The sequence below is a fragment of the Amphiura filiformis genome, chromosome 6 (assembly GCF_039555335.1).
Source record: "Amphiura filiformis chromosome 6, Afil_fr2py, whole genome shotgun sequence".
In the NCBI taxonomy this organism is placed as follows: domain Eukaryota; kingdom Metazoa; phylum Echinodermata; class Ophiuroidea; order Amphilepidida; family Amphiuridae; genus Amphiura; species Amphiura filiformis.
Window position 1 is genome coordinate 35812749 of NC_092633.1, and position 14362 is coordinate 35827110.

General features: G+C 37.8%; 2 protein-coding genes across 3 annotated transcripts in view; both read left to right on the top strand.

Moving 5' to 3' along the window:
- LOC140155345 (arylacetamide deacetylase-like) overlaps positions 1-14362 on the top strand; it is a 52716-nt gene that overhangs the window by 7776 nt on the left and 30578 nt on the right. Inside the window, exon 1 of one of the 2 annotated variants that reach the window (XM_072178148.1) lies at positions 11727-11889. The exons of the other annotated variant lie outside the window; for it this stretch is intronic. Coding sequence (XP_072034249.1) covers positions 11752-11889 — 138 coding nt within the window. The 5' untranslated portion in view covers positions 11727-11751. Of the gene's footprint in view, positions 1-11726; positions 11890-14362 lie in introns of those variants that run through there. 2 annotated transcript variants of the gene reach the window in all.
- On the top strand, positions 1581-8472 carry LOC140154088 (neutral cholesterol ester hydrolase 1-like). The gene is made up of 3 exons (XM_072176697.1): positions 1581-1788; positions 4201-4276; positions 7038-8472. Exons 1-3 carry the CDS (start codon positions 1581-1583, stop codon positions 7822-7824), a joined length of 1071 nt encoding a protein of 356 aa, XP_072032798.1. The 3' UTR covers positions 7825-8472.

Here is a 14362-nt window from a genome sequence, read left to right on the forward strand (position 1 = left end):
TTAAGTAATGACACAATATTTGGCAAAAATGTTTGCAAAAATAGTTTACAATAACATTTTTTGAATACATTTAAAAATATTGTTGTAGTGTGTTTTCATACAAAACGTTTTAAAACGTTATCATGACCATTATATAACCCGACATTTTAATGTTATTAAAACGTTTTTACCTAAACCAAAAGCCAAAATATAACTTTTTTAAAACGTTTTTAAAACGTTTTTGTGTTTGCTGGGAAGGTGTTTAAACCGCACTAAAAGCTACTAAACGCTTCGAAACATCTTTGTACACCCTAAAGATAAGCGAGACGTCAAACAAACATCTGATTGTGTATATGAGATACCATGCCTCAATCGCGATAAATCATACATTGGAGACACATCTAAACTATTTGAAACTAGACTCAAAGAACATAAGACTGAAGCAGAAAAAGCTTCAAAGAAAGCATTTACCAGATCACAAAGACAGGCCTCCATCACAAGGGAGGATAATAAATCCACGATAACAGATCACATCGCAGAGGATAAGGGACCGTTCACAAACACAGTTTGGGGGGGGGGGGCTGATGCAAAAAAATTTCATCGCGAAAATTATTCGCACCACCCCTTTTAAAGACCTCGAAAAATTCAGGACCGGCACCTTTTTGACAGGAAAATTATGGGTCAACCTCATAGAAAAGCATAAAAACTCAATTTTTCCAGGCGGTGGTGGAAGCGATATCGCAATTTTTGACGTCGCCATTGGATTAACACATAATCATGAAATCTTCACAAACAATTCTAAATGTGTTATGTGGTGTCAAAGCAAAATGTACCACACTGTACGTATGTTATTTTTCAATTTATAAATGCTAACCCGATTTTGAATGGGGCTGTCAGCCTTGTATTTTCGCCAGCCTCGAACGTCACGTGTCGCGTGACCTATGCCGCCTGAATTTTTCCAGGAAATTTTGTGGTCATTTTTTTCAGGCTCCCCTTAGGAGGGTAAAAAAAAATTAGGGCCCCCCTTTCTGCATCAGCCCCCCAACAAGTGTTTGTGAACGGTCCCTAATCATGAAATTGGATGGGAGGAGTCACAAATCAGAGATAGAGAACATAATAGAAAGAAGACATATAAAGGAAGCCATCTGAATAAGAAAGAGGGGGGGCAAAACATTCAACAAAGCCTAAGGGAACTACTTTCTTCCGCATATTTGCGACCACCTCCTAACAGCGCCACCTACGTCAGCTTCAACCGGAAGTAGCCGTCGAGGTACTCTGGTCAATTTGAGAAAGTCCTAAGATTTGGGGCAGGTCTCTCTGATCGCAAAAATGTCGTTCCTCTGACCATTTTGGTGATGATGTACTTCAAATCACCTTCAAGAAGAGAAAAAAGAACACACCGTCATTATATATATATGTATATAACTATCTTTCTTGCCGATGGCGCTTTATACAAATTTCTAAGTAAGGTGATAGGTCTCATAATCACGTGTAAGGAGCATTGTTTAAGGACCGGTGATTTTTCCTCGTTTCCTCGAAATACGAATAGGTAAATTTATACTATTATTACTGTTTGCTACAAATTATTTCTCCTGAATTAGATGTTATCCGTTTACCCACATCTACCGGCAAGCATCAGGGACTTCATGGACCGTCCTGCTATTACCAACGACAACCCTGACTTGAACGTAACAGAAACTACCTTAGATGGAATACCTGCTATATTCTACCGGCCGGTTGGTGTGAATGACAAGTCACTACCAGCGGTGATTTATTTACATGGAGGCGGATGGATGTTTGGAAGCATTTGTAAGGAGAATGTAGACAATCAGTATAACTTAATATAATAATCAATTATATTTGTAAGAGTAAAAAGGGTAGGGGCTTATCAGTGGGCTTCATCTAACCCCTTGAAGTTTGATCGTCCACCCATGATGCAGTCATGTCTACAGTAGAATTCATCTCGACCTTTGCAGGACTTAAACCCCATTAAAAGCTATTAAACCAAGATAACACTCATTGAAACAGCTCAATTGATTAAATCGGATCTTCTCTGGTTGTGCACATGTGTCTGTTTTATATGTCCGGTATCGCTATGAGTTGCTATAAATACAGCTTCAGTTGGGTAACTGATTATAAAGGAAACGCAAGGAAACAATGGTATGTGGACCTTTGTTCACGAAATGAGACAATGGCCTGCTTTTTGTTAACCAGCATTCTTGAAAATGAGCAACATAATGATTGTTGACTTAACACGGTTTGGAAATAATTTCTTCATATTTTTGGTGTTATCTGTCGTTTACATATCCTTCCTAAAACACAAAAGTGCGACTATTTCCAAACACCTAAATTAGCTAAAAATTTAGGACATGTTACAAAACTATATTTTCTAGAATTTCATAGAATAGTTTAAATGTAGCTTGTACCGTCTTTTTGTGGCATCCTTCAGAACGGAGCGGTCCGTTACCAATATAGCTCAATATTTTCGGTCAAATCTCCATTCAATTAACACGGGGAGTTGGCTAGCTATGAGCTAGCTATGCTTTGCCCTCACTCATATTCTACGAAAGTGCGACTATTTCTGAACATCTAACCTAGCTGTAATTTTAGGTCATGTTAGAGAAATATATTTGCTAGAAGTTTGGAGAATAGTTTAAATATTGGCCGGTTATTTTTGACACAGTGATGTTAACTAGGCAAATGCAATATACTTCTAACATACACTATTTGTAAAGGTCGCGCGTCAATGGTGAGAGCACTGTGTATTGTGTATAGGAAAACGGACAGTAACTGCAGTATGCTCGGACGTGGTACCTCAAAATGTTTTTTCTACGCTAAAATGAGCACAAGAGATTGTCATAAGATTAGTCGAAGCCACGTGGTTGCTTAGGGGCTGTGCAATAATTATGAGCCCCCAGGACTTCCAGATTAAATATTAAAGCACATTACTATTTTTTATAACAATAAAAGAAACCTTCTTTACGTAATGAGAGTAATTTAGTATTCTTTAGATAGAAGACATAGTGCCAGTATGTGATTAGATCCTGTATACCACTATGGTAATATCTGACTGTATCAACTATATCCTACTTAACTGTATATATTCGATTCCACTGAACAAAATCTCAAAATAAGGAAGATATGAGTGTTAACAGTCAAGTTAGCTCAATCGTTAAGGCGTTAGACTATGGTGCGAGAGGTTGCGGGTTCGAACCCTGGCGGTGCCTATAATATGCTCTCGTGGAAAATTGAGTTAGCTTGAAATTCCCCTGGACAAGGAACTTACTGCTAATTGTCTCGTTGTAACCCGTACGAAACTCGGGGAGCTGATCCTGGTTGCGATGGTTATTTGTGGAATGTCTATAGGGGTGTGCGCTCTTGAAGCAGCAAAGTCGCTGATTTGTTGTGAAACGGTTTATGGAATGATGTGGGGCCGTAGTGGTCAGCGACAACCTGTAAAGTGTGCTGAGGCTTGTGGATCAACGTCTAGGCGTTGTGCCTGTGCGTAGCGCACTATAAATCACTGCGCTTTTCTTTTTCTTTTCTTAGTTATTTGAAAGGACAATAAATCGGCGCTGTTTTGGCGTAGTGTCGTATGACGATTTTTGGGCAAAATGAGTTATATAAACTTTCAAAATCTATGAATGAAACTCTATATATTCACAAAGTTTTGAGACCTAAATGTAATTAGTTAATGAGATATGGCACTAATTAGTATGATACGACATGTCTTTTATGTAAAACCCCCCCTAAATCTTCATTCTGTGTTTTGGCATACAGTCGTATCATAGTCGTATCATGATACGTCGCCATAGGCCACCGTGTAACTGCAGTTTCCTATTGTTTTGGCATACTGTCGTATCACATGGCGTATCATATATTTTTACATAGGTTGTCAAATTGTGCATATTTTGGCATACTGCCGTATGAGTTTGCAGATTAATTACTTCTAATTAGTAAATGAATAAAAAGTTTGTATTAAGTTGAGAACAAAGACAAATATATTATTGATTATATTCTTTGGTAATAATAAACATATTTTGCTTTGGTGCTCTCCAGTGGGTCTTCAAAAATTGGAAAAACTTTAAATGCGATTTTCTCAAAACGGCATTTTTCGTCATACGACAGTATGCCAAAACAGCGACGAATTATTGTACTATTACATTGCTAATCATATCTCGTACATGCACATACGTAATGTGCTTTTTGACTCTTTTGCAGATGAATTTCACCCAATGGTTTCAAATATAGCAGTTTCACTCAATCGTACTAGGCCTACTTTGGTCATTTCTGTTGGGTAAGTTTATGATTTTCAAATACGATCCTGAAAATCTGGTTAACCCCTCATTCAGAATGTTCAACTCACTTTGCATAAAGTAAAAAAGTGCATATTTCTGAAATCAATTCAGTTATGACTTTCAATCATGGTTACAAAAGATTACACATGAAGTCTGCCTAGAGACCAATTCACTCCCAACAGCATACTAAGTGATGGGGGTGGGGGGGAGGTTGTCGATGGTGTGATTTTATGTGTATACTCACAGATATTGGAAATGTGCAGGTTGTTTTTCAACCCACTAATAACAGTAATTTAACACAGGAATCCGTAGCTGGGAGCTCTTGGAAAACGTACATTTGAAAGTTACTTGTATGCATGGGTTTTTTTTGTAGGTGGGTGCATGTAGGGGTTGTGTAGGAGGCCCAATGTCACATGGGAAACCCCGGTAAATCGCCCAATTGCTGGAAATTACTGGAAATTGCCGGTAATTGTGACCGGTCACTATGAGTGGCGTTAAATTTTAATAAATCACAGCAAATTGAGGTACATTTGACCAAATTGTTTCAAATTTTGGTCAAACAGCTAAAATCGCCAAAAATCACCATAAAATCTTCTAAGAAAGCTTAAAATCTGCAAAATGGCTGGAAATCACAGTAAATTGCTGAAAATGATGCTAAATTGTGACCAGCTCCAACAAAACCCGGAACACGGTCGCCAGGCATGTTTTTTAGATGACATTTCCATAAAAAATTGTGGAATTCTTAATTTCATGGTATTTGATTGTGGGACTAAATGGACTTTCAAATCCTTGAAAGTACTTATTAAAACGAGGTTTATTTAATCAATAATTAACAATTGAACTACGACAATCCCTATTCAATCCTGTGTAAGGCAGGAAACTAATTAGCCCATTACTTCGAAAGCAATTTATGAAGGTATCATTTACAAAATTATTCATATCTTAAAAAATATTGATGCTATGTATATAATTTTGGTATCATTTTAAAGCTTATTGTCTTGTGCGTACATTTTTATTCAAATCATGAAATACCAAAAATGCGACTTGTTCCTGGTTTTGTCAGAACGGGTCACAATTGTGCTTAATTTTTATCAACCACAGCAAACTGAAGTAAATTTTACAAAATTGTTTCAAACAAACAAACAAATCTTGACCAATCGGCTAAAATCGACTAAATTCGCCAAAAAATTGCCAAGAAAGCTTTCCACAAAATGGCGATAAATTTGGCATAAATAATGTGAGACTTATCACGTTTTCCCATGTGACGTGGGGCATCGTAGGCTGTGCCTGAAAAAAGTTACAAGTCAGCCGGGTTTATAACAGTTACAGGCCCAGGTAAAAAGTTACCATTGCAATCAGAAGCGGTGGTTGAACCGTTGAAAGACCGGGGATTTTTTTTAATGAAATTTATTTCATAACCGTCTTAGTAAGTGATAATAAATAATGATTACAGGCCAATGGCCGGTGGGCCGGTGGACCGCCCTATTTCGAACGCTGTGTGTAGGCATAGACTCAGAGCAGGAGGGTGAAAGTGCATAGGAACAATGCCGGAAACTACGTCACGCTATTGTTCGACCTAGGCTACATATTTTTTAACGCATGCGTGTTCGTCAATACAGCTTTAGTCTCCTCCACCTTCGCAACACGGTACGTGGAGTGTATGGAATCACACTGACGGCGGAGGAGAATACTAGCTGGTCAGACAGTTTAATTTTATCAAGCATATAAAACCTGAACAATCACCGTCATTTGATCGATTTACTACAGAATATATTGTATATTCAAAATATAATTTTAATATTGTAAACCTGTTAACTTATATATTTGTGTACTAAAGGGGGCGCAGCACTAATTCAGCGTCCCATAGGATAACATGTGAATTCGGCCTACTTCGAGCGCCATTTCTGGCGTCCCTGCAATACTTGGCAAAATAAATTTGGTATCAAATTAAAGCTCTGTTTCTCTAGATTCCAAAACTTTTGTCTTCATATATCGATGACCATTGACTTTTTTCGCTATTTTGCGGTGCAAAAAAAAATAGCTAAAAAATATACTAAACTCACCACTCACATTTCAAAATCGGGTTTTCTCTTAATCCGCCACAGAGAATTGCTTTTGAGATCAATTGTCCAGTTTTTTTCTGCATGTTATCATTAAAGACACTTGTCGAATTCATATGAGCCAATATTGAGTGATTTAAAGTGAACATGTCGGTAGATATGGTCGCTACAATCTCATATTCACTATGGACTATATTAGCCGAATTTCGTTGTTACATAAAATGCGGAGTGATTTAGTGTTGCGCCCTCTAAAGTATAAGGACACGTGAATAAAATAATGTCGAAGACAAAATGGCCGCTAATCCGCCTATTGTCTAGACCTAGGATACATATTCCGAATGAGGGCAGCAGTCTAGGATGCTATCCCTTCGTGTAGATCCCTGCGCAGAGTCTATGATGTAGGGATGTCCATTTTTCTGCAAGGTGTTTTACAGAGCATGGTGTCTTGTAACATCAATTATTTTGCATTGCAATCCGGAGCATTAAAACGTACATTAGAAAGTCACCTTTACGTTATTGGCGTCGTTAACTATGTTTTTCAGTTTTTGTGTGGGGTGAAGTGGGGATGTGTGGGGGTACACGTGGTAGTCGTGTGAAGGGTCCAATGAGTGTGGGATGATGGTGTGCGTGGTTGCTTATTTGTTTGATTTATAAGATCAACGAACTTTTAAAATGCCACTTATTTTGTTTTTTTAAACAGTTATCGGCTCGCTCCTAAACATATATTTCCAGCTGCAATTGATGACGTCACGAGAGGCATTGTTTGGCTGCTGCGCCATACCGAAGAGCTGAGAATTGATAAACATAGAATCGTAGTCATCGGTGAAAGTGCCGGAGGTAATCTTGCTGCAGCTGTGACGCAGAGGCTAACATTTGATGGTCAATACAAAGATCTACCGAAACTAAGGGCTCATGTACTGATGTATCCAGTTCTCCAGATGTTTGATTTGAAGACGCCTTCGTATCAGCAAAATGGACCCTACCGCACACTTATACTAAGCCCCGTGTGGATAGCACAGATGTTTAGCAATTACATAGTCGGCAATGAAACACTGGCTCCTATACTTATAAACAATGAACACATCGCACCATACGCTAGGACAAGCACCCCATACTCCAAATTTGTATCTCACGATCTCATACCCGAAGAGTTCAAAAAAGAAAACTATGCACCACCTGATATAAATCTTGGCTATGACCATGTTTATAACGAAATCAAAGATATTGTTCTCAATCCAGACTTCGCGCCGTTAATGCGTCCTATATTGGAAGGTTTACCGGAAGCGTATATTGTCACGTGTCAGTTTGATATCTTAAGGGATGATGGGATATTATATGCAAAGCGTTTGGAGAAACAAAACGTGAAAACAACGCTACGTAATTACAAGACTGGCTTTCATGGGCAACCGATTCCGGAAAATTCTTCAATTTTAGTTCCGCACCTTGTCGATGACATCCTTAGAGTTCTAGAAGAATTCACTAAATAAACAAAAGATTACATCCTTTAATAAATGATTAAGTAATTATGATTAATTTTAATAACATTCTTCCAGATTTGTGACGTGGTATATCAAGAGCAGGTATATTTGAGCAAGTTATCAATTTTGAGTGTTTTACATATCTTAAATATAGAGATATTTTGCCCCACAACGACGTTTTCCCCAATGAAATCGGGCATTCCTAAGCGAAGATATTGAGTTTGTAAGTTATGGTATTATAAGATTGGAAATTGAGATTTCGGCCTTTAAAAATATTATTGACAATGTCGAGTGTAGGAATGACCTTGAAAATGTCTGAAAAAATACAAGATGCCAAAAAAATTGCCAATTATATTCCGGTCTGAAACAATCAGACAATATTTTATACATAACATCACAAATTTGTAACAAACCCAAATTGTGAAAAAATCACCCCCGGGCATTTACGATCCTGCCCAAAAGTGTCTCCTTTCGATATATACCACGTCACAAATGTCTAGTCCGCATAGACTGACCATACTTTTTCCAGAATAAGAAACTCCTAATCGATCCTAATCAATCCTCCAATTGGTCTGCTGATATATTCCAGAACCTATTAATCGTAACTATGGTAACGCATGCATATTTCAAATGATGTACACTACTCAAAATAATAAATTAACGGATCAGAATATGACAATACTTGCATTTATATTTGCATTTTTCTTTTTCGTTCTTACTGTGCTGACCAAAGTGGGGTTGTTTGTGCTCTCCAAATATTATAGTTGCCCCAAAACATATATTTTGGTAGATTAAGGACCGCTACATTCATATATCATGACTTTACTTTCAAAATGAGACTTTTTCGTGCTAAAAATTAGGCGCGTTGCATGAACTTCGACATGTCGTAAAATCAGCATATTTCCACGTAACACGTGCGTTTTATATCCAAAATGTGAAATCGCAATGTCATTTTTTATACGGTTTATTCCATGTGTCTTGAATAGCTTATAGCCCACCAACCCTGTGGTTAAGAGTTTAGGAAATAATTCCTTATATCTCATACCCTAGTTTGTATGCCTTTATCTAATCCTGCCACACATGACAGGGACTAAATTATCCCTTAAATTTGGTAATGAGTTGTTGAGTGTAGTAATTGAGTAGCCTTTTTTTTATAAACATGTTTGTAATTGGCTTATAGCCATCACGTGCTGACAATACACATAACTGATTGGTTAATCAAAGCTAGGTAGGCAGGTCATGGCCAGCATACTGCATGTTTACTTTGTGATTAGGTCTATCTATATTGAAAACTACTAATGGGCGATTTACTTCAGAAAACTACATGGCACAAAACTAAGTCCATTATCTATAGTTAATTGAATGTTTATTGACTCTTGAAATAACCCAGCAATGTGTGTATAAACCTGTATAATATATTTTCCGTTACAAAATATTAATTGGTGTTAAGTATGAGACAAATATCCCTGACAAAAGCTAGCAAGACCAAGACTAGCTGTGTAATTAATTGTTTACTTTAGTGATAGGCATCTTGCATCTGGCTGTATACGGAAAGATTGCAATAACAATTGTTTTCGCCACACTTATGCGCTAATATACGCTAAGTACCGGCTAATCTGGCTTACTATAAACATGCTATATTCCACATTTTCTTATTGACTGCAAAATCACATGTTATGTATTTTCTAATTAAAAGACCAATTATTGGACATCTTTTAAGATTAAAATTTGGTTTGGGTAAAAAAATACACCACATGAAAATTAGAGATTGAATTAGGTTAAAATATTTTATTGTTCCCAAGGTCAAGCTTGGTATATTCGCTATCGTAGACATGACGTCATATTGGTGACCCCGGGGCGTTACCATAGCGACTGGATCACCTTTTCGTGAGAACCGCAATGGCGATATCAATGTATGGAATTTATATATCAAATTTTTAAATTACCAGTCATATTTAAGACCTGAAACATCATGATTTCAGAAGGACAACATCTTGCAAAAGCTTACTAGGCAGTGAAAAGAAATGGCTAGAACTTGATTTTCAAACAGCTGAACATCGACTTGTACAGCGATTAGATAGCGTCGTCATGCAACCGCTTGATCCATCATCACGGAAGCAGTTGTGACCTCGGCAGGAAGTGACGTCGGACTACGATAGCGAATACTTTTGTATGCGATTATGACGTAAAAAAGGAAAACTTCAACGGCATGGGGATTAAGTTCCCGTTTAAATGGTCTATTTTCACTGGAGCGAGCAGTGTAGCATACATCTGGAAGAGTAAAGCAAGTGCATATATATTTTTTAATAACATCAGTACGTTGCGCCTGGTAAGAGAGGAGGGCATTGGAAGTGGACAGGGAGGTGCAGTAGCGGTAATCAACGGGGGGACAGCTCCCCAAGGGACATTTCGGCACTGGGGAGGGGAAAACTGGAATGCGAGTGGGTATTATAGGAGGTAAAGTTTGAGAGCGCAAGGATAGATGGAGAGGGGGTGGGGACAATATAGAGAGGGGGTAGGGGAAACAGGAGGGGAAGCGGAGAGTGAAATTGAAAAGGAGCGGAACGAAATAAAGAATTTATGTTTCATTACGCTTTGGAGATATGAAATTGACAAAGCTAACGTTAACTTTAAAAATTGAGCCTTTATTAAATAATATATATAGGCCTAAAACTATCATAAAACTATCGCTGGGTCCAGAGACATAATACTTGTTGAGAAGTATATTAGCGAGATCATTCAAACGAGGCGCCTGAGGTAGAGTCTTTTGCCTTGAAGGGGGACTAATAATCTACTTGATGAAACAAAGGGGCAGGGCCGGATTTACCATAGGGCCAGATAGGTCCGGGCCCAGGGCCCAAAATTGCCCTGTGCAGTGTTGCATCTTCCATTTTAGCCGAAAAACACCATATTTTGGGCAAAAATAGCCTACACAAAATTTTGCGCGCTTCACGCGCACTGGCATGTTATATGGCAACATTCAGCTTAAATTCGGGCTAAAACAGTCTAAAATTGAATTTTTTTTGCGCTTCCCGCGCAAATGTCCTAGTAGAATCTCAAAACTTGTCCACTTTAGTGCGCATGCCTTCCACAAGGTGCGTTTGGACCCTCCCAATTTTGGCCTGGACCAGGACCCCAAAAACGTAAATCCGGCCCTGCAAAAGGGAGACATTTGTGATGCAGTCGCTTAGAAGCTCTTACACATGCCCTTCTTTTGATCGGCAATTGATACACATATCCGAGTTTAAGCGACAACATGCTGTTGGTGCAGTAAACAGACGTTCGCGTTGAAGTTAACGCGTTCGCGTTAAATTTGATAAATTCAATCGATATCTCTGAAGTTGCCGTTGCGGTTAACGGCAACTAAGCATCATTTCGCAAATTCTCGCCCATTCAGTGATCCCAGCGCAAGTGTAAAGACAAAATGAACAATTTGGCAAAAAACGAAGAAAACAGCAGTATTGACGAAGTTGAAGCCCCATTCAAATACATGTAGCTAATTTATATAATGTCAGTATATAAATCACAGATTCATGTGAGTGCCTATTTTGTCTTAAATACAAGGCATTCGGCTGAACCACTAACAGGCTATGTTAGCACATCTCTGACAATAACCGGGACAATAACAAAGGTACCAAAATCTGAAGTTTGATGATTTTTACGATCGTCCGACGGAGCAAATTACTGAATGGGCCTTTAAAGCTAGTCGGCCATAAAATACACATACATACAGCTACGCACCCCTTACATACAAATTGACTGTTGAATATAAATACAACTGCACAGACTAATAATCAAATACAAATAAGTCTGGTTCAAATTTCAAGGTCATACCATGTCCATGCATGCCTGCCCGTATCACATGCTTTCCTGTCATATTACAGTACATTGTACACGAATAGAGTGTCAAAGACTGGCACAGTCACCACCATCACCATGGAAATGAAGAAGCAGATTTTATTGTTTGTTGTTGGTGTATTTTCTGCCGTTGTTGTTTACTATGCAACGCTACCTGTACCAGAAGCCATTCCAAACCCGTATGTATTGCGAGGAAAGACGGCATTTCTTGACATAGTATGTTTAATTTTTCTCTCTCTTTTTTTTTATTTGTGTCATTGAATATGAAAAACAAACCACACCACACAATCGTTGGTTATAGCCCTAGAACTCTGGCCATAGTATCCGTTTTTACTTCCACTTGGGCCAGAGGCACTTACATTGAAAAATTTGTTGGAGATGCTTGAACGATCCAGTACAAAAAATCAATGCTTGATCGAACCAATAAAAATGTGTGTCAGGTCACTAATTAACATGATAAAACCCACTTGCGAACACACAATCGCCAGTCATTTCTAAAGATACCTTTATACTCAATCGCTTTTGCAGAAATCTGAATCGCACGCATGATCAGTGTACTATATAAATCGCCGTCGTATTTGCCTGCTGAGCATGCGCATGAATCGCTGTTTTTCAAAAGCAACACGTAGGCCTATACAGTACGACAGCAACTTCGTGACCTCTTTTGTTCGACAGAAAATTTATACGGGTTGGTGAACACGGGTTACGTAACACAATGTTGAAATTTTAGCCGGCAAACGCTTTTTATCAAAATAGCTCCAGAAATGGAAGACACGGGTCGTATATTGCTCCATTTATGTACCCTGACCACAGATAAGATATCAAACATTTGTGTAAAGCAACAAATAACGTATAAAAGTTGAATTAAATGGAAAAAAGAAGCTTGAACATGTCCAAAGTAGCTCGGAAAATGAGAAAAATTGCATGTCACGAACACAAAAATGTTCATATCATCAAGCAAGAAAAAGCGCCGGAATCAAAAATGGGTGATTTTTGGTTGGGGTATATTTCTAGTTAGACTGCGGAACTCAGTCCTCAATGATAGTCAGTCATTTATCTTTTGGTCGTTATATGACTATCATTTGAGGACTGAGTTGTTATGATATATCTTCCGAGGAGCAATTTCAGACAATAGCTGGGTATTAGTGGGGCAGAGGTTATCTATTGAATCCTTTCATGACCACTGAAGCATAGTCAAGTCTGCCAAGGACACTCGGCACAAATTGAAAGACCATGTCAACTCTCGACAAAAGAATGCATGCATGTCAGGTCATACGACACCAATTTGGTGTTTGTTATGACACCAATTTGGTGTTTGTTATGCTCCTCGAAATTAGTACCTTAAAGTCTATGTCTGATTTCTAGTCGCATATTGAACATGTTGAAATGTTTATCTTTGTGCGTGACTACCGTCACGCCATATATTGTACGGCCGATGTTTTTCCTGCAAAGAAACTTTCATTGTCAATTGTCCATTGTTGGTTATTTAACTTGAAAATAATACTCCCAACGTTCAAACAATTTTAAAAGTCAGCATAAAGGTTTGTGTTACATTATTTGGACGGTGTTAATTCATTCCAGATATAGAATACATGAGTGAGCCACTGAGTGGGAATAACATTGCTATTATTGTCACCGAATTTATCATATCTCTGGTATGGCTTAGTGGTAAATACATGTATTTGGAAGGTCGATCTTAGTTCGAACCCCGCTAGCACCTCTCTTTGATTTTTTATTTGATTTTAACTCATATTTTTAAATCCTATTTTTCATATTTTTATTAAAGCCATAATATACGATTTCGGGCAAATTTGAAGTTTTGTTATTTCAAAAATTATAACAATATTTATAAGGCCAAATAAAAAAATAAACATGTTTCACGTCCCTCCCGCTTCCTTTTTTGAGGTTTCTTCAATTATTTTTTATTTTTTTTTATTCAGTTATAACTTTTCAAAAAATATGTCTATGAAGTATAGATGCTTTCTATAGCCTTGCTAATACACAAGAAACACTTTTGGAAGGTTTTGAGATAATGAGAGGGGCCTACCTCTCAGAACAACAAATAAAAAGAGGTCTCCTCCTTTTTCCAGGCATTATTGTGTACGCTAAAACAGCTCTAATTCTGGGTATTTACTCCGATTTTGCGATAAAAAATAAAAAATAAAAAGGCCCCTCCTCCTCCTTTTTTCAAAAATCCGGACGTGAAACATGCTTTTCATTTTACTTAATATTAATATTACAGAGCTGCCAACTTTTGAATCTTGAAAAAAGGGAGATTTCCTGTTGCAATCAGGGAGATTTGTCAAAATGTGTACATCTTAATTGATAAAACCATTTCCTTTTCAGGGAGATGACCAAAAATTAAGGGTTCTGAAGGTTTAAAAGTAGGGAGTCTCCTGCGAAAAGAGGGAGAGTTAGCAGCTCTGATATTAGTAAATAACTGTCAGGAAGGTTTCACGTTACATTTGAAGCAGAAGTATAGCGAGATAAAAATGAAAGAAAACACTTTTATATCTTGACCGCTTAACTGTGGTGTTCTATGGGGGATTAGTCTTAATAAGACATCAAAGTTAGTTGCTCTATCTAGACAACGAACTTGGCTGATTCCAATTAGGTGTAATCCGAGGTGTAAGTTGGACATTGTGTAAAAATTACAAATATGCCAAAATATTAGGTGTGAAATTAGTGC

Excerpts from the sequence above, each read along its gene's own strand:
- LOC140154088 (XM_072176697.1), top strand. The coding sequence starts at position 1,581 with ATGTTATCCGTTTACCCACATCTACCGGCAAGCATCAGGGACTTCATG. Across the intron at positions 1,789-4,200 it reads ATGGATGTTTGGAAGCATTT|ATGAATTTCACCCAATGGTT; the intron begins GTAAGGAGAATG and ends ACTCTTTTGCAG. Across the intron at positions 4,277-7,037 it reads ACTTTGGTCATTTCTGTTGG|TTATCGGCTCGCTCCTAAAC; the intron begins GTAAGTTTATGA and ends TTTTTTAAACAG.